General features: G+C 50.2%; 1 protein-coding gene across 1 annotated transcript; it reads right to left on the reverse strand.

Moving 5' to 3' along the window:
* Positions 1-221: 221 nt before the first annotated feature.
* On the reverse strand, positions 222-1,894 carry foxb1a (forkhead box B1a). The gene has a single exon (XM_052042425.1). It carries the CDS (start codon positions 1,590-1,592, stop codon positions 630-632), a length of 963 nt encoding a protein of 320 aa, XP_051898385.1. The 5' UTR covers positions 1,593-1,894; the 3' UTR covers positions 222-629.
* Positions 1,895-5,126: the final 3,232 nt, after the last annotated feature.

Raw genomic sequence — 5,126 nt, forward strand, 5'->3', positions numbered from 1 at the left:
TGTGGGTTCAATTGGTGCTCTGCGCCTAACCCCCGTTGGAAAGTTTTTTTCTCTCTCTCTCCCTCTGTCTCTCTCCCTCTCTCTCTGGAAACCCTCCAATGGCTCCTGTTAAACTTTTGCCCGGTTTTCGGTCCCTGCTAATCGTGGCGTTCGTTCCGCAGAGGACGCGTATTGTTTTTGACAGCAACACACGGCGATTTCCTCTAGTGTAGGTATTTTAATGAGAAAATATTTTTCGATAACCTAGTTCATAACTTAAAGCAGACAGATATTTCCGTGTAACACATGCATGTTGCGACTAACACTCTTACATCCACATGCCGCCGTACATTACTGAAAGTCAACTTTTTACAGTGTTAACAAATGTTTTGTGGGATTCACGACACGATTTAGAAAAAACATTGGACTTGATGATCGGCGATTGCGAGTGACGGGGAGTCTAGAACTGAAGCAAAATGGAAAAAAAGTGCACATATTCACAGGCTGGTGTATGCACGCCGGCCGCTCACATTTACATTTATACACCGGGGCAGGAGGTGATCACAAGCGGACAGTTCTCTCTGCGGTTCGCAAACCCTTCCGGTAAACTTTGGACTGAGCTGGCCCTGCCCTCGCCTTTGTGCCCAATGTCAGTGCACGGCCACCGACTGCAGAGCGGCGCCGGCGCTCGTTAACGTGTCGCCGGGGCTCGGGCTCGGGCTCCTCTGGCCGTTACCAATCTGCGGAGAGGTGGGACTCAGGGTGGCGGGACTGTTGGACAGGATGGCCGAGATCGGCGCGGGTAAAGCCGGCAAGGCGGGCACGGTGGCCGGGGAGGGTTTAATGGGCACCGGGATAGCCGGTAAAGTCTGTCCGCCGTGACACAGGGGTTTAATGGGGACGCCGTAGGCGCTGTAGTCGCTGCTGGGCACGGAAAGCGGCGGCGCCGTGTCCATCACGCTGGTACTGTACATGTGGGGCCAGGCCGTACCGATGGGGCTACCGACAGAATGCATGGGATAACCGGCGTGCATGGGCTGCACCGCCGAGAAAGCAAGTCCGCTGGACATCACGTTTTTGTATTCTCTGGCGATGATGTTCTCGATGGCGAAGGGGTGTTTGAAACTTGTGCTCTGAGAAACGCCCATGTTGTAGCTGGGGATCTGCGGCAGGTGGGTGCCCGACACGGCCAGGGCGCTGAGCCGGAGCTTCGCCTGCTGCTGGAGGTAGTGCGTAGCGTCCGACTGCTTGCTCACCGCCAAGTGATCCGCCTTCATCACCTTGAAACGCTTGCGGCGTCTCAGGAAGCTGCCGTTCTCGAACATGTCCCCGCAGTTGGGATGTAACGCCCAGAAGCTGCCCTTGCCCGGCTGGTCCGGCCTGCGAGGGATCTTAATGAAGCAATCATTGAAGGAGAGGTTATGTCTGAGCGAATTCTGCCACCTCTGCGTGTTCTCTCGGTAGTACGGGAACCGATCCATGATGAATTTGTAGATCTCGCTCAGAGGGAGCATTTTGTCCGGGGAGCTTTGGATTGCCATTGCGGTCAAGGAAATGTACGAGTAAGGAGGTTTCTGGTCGCTGTACGTGTTTCTGCCCGGACGAGGCATCATCAAAGAAAAAACAACTAAAGTCTCAAGGAGTCTACAGAAGGATCTCAGCCACTCAAAGTACAGAAACTGAAACAAAACCAACCCCCACCTCAAAGTTAGCCCAACTTGGCAAAGAGTCGGCTCGGGAATCCGTCCCTGCTCGGAAGGTGCCGGTGAGATACGGTGCGCGGTTCACTCCCGCACACCGGACACGCTCTGTGGACGGGTGATGACTGACAGCGGAACGAGCCGCGTCCCGCACTGCAGCGAATGGCGAGGGATCCGGCCCGTCTTCTCTCACACTCGCCGAGCGGCTCCTTCCATGTCCTGCCTGGTGCTGCTAGTAGTTTCATGTAGGAGTGACATGTGCGAGGCACTCGGTTAATGTAGCGCTCCCGCCGTCACATGACCGGTGCATTTGGGGAAAAGCATTCCTGCTTCCATTTACACCTATTTACATGGCCACCGCCGGCCAATAGAAATCATTTACATTTCCACACAGTTAGGGGTCAAATCCGAATTGGGAAAAGATGCAGAAGGCGAATGTGAGTGTAAGAGTGCCCAGTAACGGGGAGGTTTGTGCCAACCTTCCCCACACTTCACAGGGCGCTTGTTCTGCGATTTAACAAACGACGCTTGGGCTTGAACCACAAAGGGCGAAGAGACGGAGTGCTTTTTATTAACTGTGCCCATTGACCAGCTACATCGGTCCCCGACGCCGGTTAATCTGTTAACCAGAATTACCCAGTTTTTTTTTTAAAAATCGGGGTATCAGAAGATGCGCCTCAAATCGCAAGCACCCAGTGTGTGGGAGCGGGGCGGACCTAGTTCCAATACTGAACCCTGAACTTTAAGTGTGACTGAAAAACGTCCAAACTCGGAATAATTTCACTGCGTCAGACTTGCAAATGGACACTTCTTTTTTTTTCCTTTAGCGAATTCGAAAGCAAGAGCTTAAAAAAACACAAAGTGCTGGTTCAATGCATATTAGTAACTCGCCAAATCGTAACTTAAACACGGTTATTTCCAGAGATTAAACCATGTCATTAATATTAAAATGCCAGTGAAGTCCGCTCGCCTTGGTTTGAATGCGGCCGCACGCTTCCCCTTATTAATCAGGGTACTTGAATCAATCAATGTCACCTCGCAAAAAAATCGAAGCGAAAATAGCTTTGCAAAAACTTTTTAAATGCTTTATGCAGGAAATTAGACTTTAATATGCGTACAGACACCAGACTATCGGGGTGATCTACTTGTAAAATTAGATGCAAATGAGGAGAAGCGCTTTGCCGCAAACCCCATAAAACGCCCAGAAGTCAGTTATATTAATATTCAGAAAACAAATGAAAGCTACTCGCTGTAATAACCGTTTAGTCTTCAGCTCAACCAACTACCCCGTTTCTGCGTCGAGAGTTTGTATTAGCTCTTTTCCCACAAGCAGACCACACACGTTCCAGGTTAGTAATAATTTATGGTAATTTCCCCCATAAATCCACAGTCGGCTCCATTCGTATTCAAACACTCCCAAACCAACCAGACAAATGACAAACACAATATTGGTTTTGATCGCTAATGTTTACATGCCTTAAACGCGCAGGTGTAGTTCATTTCGAGTTTTAGATGAAAATATCGGGAGGGACAGAGAGCCTGCGAAACTTGCAAAGCTCCTAATATTTACAAACCAGAGTGAGGGGCGGCCCATTTTGGTCCTGCCCGTTCCCCAGGCTGCATAACGACGCGGGCCTTGAAAACATCGTTTCCCATGTAGAAAGTCAACGCCACGCTGGGTCCGCGCACGGCCTGGCTAAACACCGGGCTCGCGGGGTTTTCGGGGAGACCGGGTACTTTTTTAAAAATAAGCCATATGAGCATTGAGAGCAGCGGATTTCAACCAGCCGGCATCTGAGTGGGTCGCGAAACCCGGCCGGACTGAAACCACTGCGGCCAAGGATCTGTCGTACAAACTCCTCGCCTTTACCCCAAACCCGCCAGCTCGGCCGTGCCCCCTCTAAATAAACTCTTCATTGGTCGCCAAACCATCTTCAGACAAACTACAGTAACTTTTTTTTACTATCTCTCGTCTCCCGCCAATTTGCCGAATTTGGAAGCCGGTAGGAAATTCACGGTTAGAAAGAAATCCGATTTAGGGAAATGCGTGCGATTAACTTTCCGCATCACCCGGGCGATCTGTTGAAATTTAAGAATATCGGGGTGATAAAATATGTGTTATGGTAGCGCTGGATCAGCCGTGTAATGTGTATATTGGTTGGTCGTTTGTACAAAGAACAACAAAAGTTCTCTAAACTAAATTACATTGCACTTCTGAACTGCGATGCAATTTGAAGTATCTTTTACAGAGAGGGATTGTGAACAATTCTGTGTGTGTCTGAAATTGAATAACAAAGCAACTTTCTGAAGCCTCTCTAAGTGAAGTACTCAGGCGTGACATTCCCAGGGTGACGGGAGACAAAGGCGAGGGTCAGCGAGATGAAAAACGAATCAAACAGCCACTTTCACACGTCGCCGTCGATTGCGGCCTCTCTAAACAATAGGGAACAAATGTAAGAAAGGGGGTGAAAGAACTGAGGCATTCGATCTAACATACGATATTGGGACAACATTGTCAGAGCCGAGTCAATATCAAACAATATCATTTGTTGAATTAAAGCTCGCTTACAATTTCTTTTATTCTCTGTCCTTGCTTTGATTTTTTTCTCTGCTGGCTGGGGATTTCATCCGCTTGCTACGGGACTTCCGGTGGCTCAGGCCCGCTTGATCTTAGCAGAGCGGCTGCTGGACTTTCTGCCAACTTTGGCACTGGCGTTCTTCCCGGTGGCGGAGAGCCGGCGGCCCCGCCACCCGTGCGGTGGTCGCCGAGGGCGAGCGGGGGTGGGGGGGGGGGGTGGAGGGTGAGCGGGTCAAGTCACAGTGAGGCGACCCGAGGACCTTCCCTTCTTAAAGGCAAAGGAGCTCTCTGGCCGAGCGCCTGAAGAACGCGGCGTCTCACAAACATTCCCTTTCCGTCCTCACTACTTGGTGTTCTAGTGCATTAGTGCGGGAAACAGCAACCTGGAACTGGCGCTTATTCCTTCACCGGCTACACAATAATATAATTTAGTGATTGTATCCTGTGATATCCAAGTCCTTAAACAATGCCTCTCTCAGTGATGCGCTGACTCAGACAGATCTGGAAAGTTAAAAGCAAAAAAAACTCTCCCTGCAATTAGCTGGGGTGATGGATGCACAGACACAAGGGGGTCACTGGAATGAACACCTCGGCGGCGAGGAGGGGCGGGAAGAATTTTTGGGGGAAGGATGGGAGGGTAGAATCAACGCTCGGGAATCAGGGCGAGCGCGCCCGAGTGTCGGCTGTTGAGTGGCTGTGGATTTCGCCGTAGATTATTGATGTATCTGCGGGCTATGTAGATTTTCATAGCTAATGAATAAACAAGTACCGACCGCGGGCGGTGCGAATCGGAGTTAATGCAAACATTTGGATAAATACACCAACAATGTAAATTAACTAACATGTACCATGTGCGTAGGCAAAGAGGG

Source organism: Pristis pectinata, chromosome 32, assembly GCF_009764475.1.
Source record: "Pristis pectinata isolate sPriPec2 chromosome 32, sPriPec2.1.pri, whole genome shotgun sequence".
Taxonomy (NCBI): domain Eukaryota; kingdom Metazoa; phylum Chordata; class Chondrichthyes; order Rhinopristiformes; family Pristidae; genus Pristis; species Pristis pectinata.

Excerpts from the sequence above, each read along its gene's own strand:
- foxb1a (XM_052042425.1), bottom strand. The coding sequence starts at position 1,592 with ATGATGCCTCGTCCGGGCAGAAACACGTACAGCGACCAGAAACCTCCT.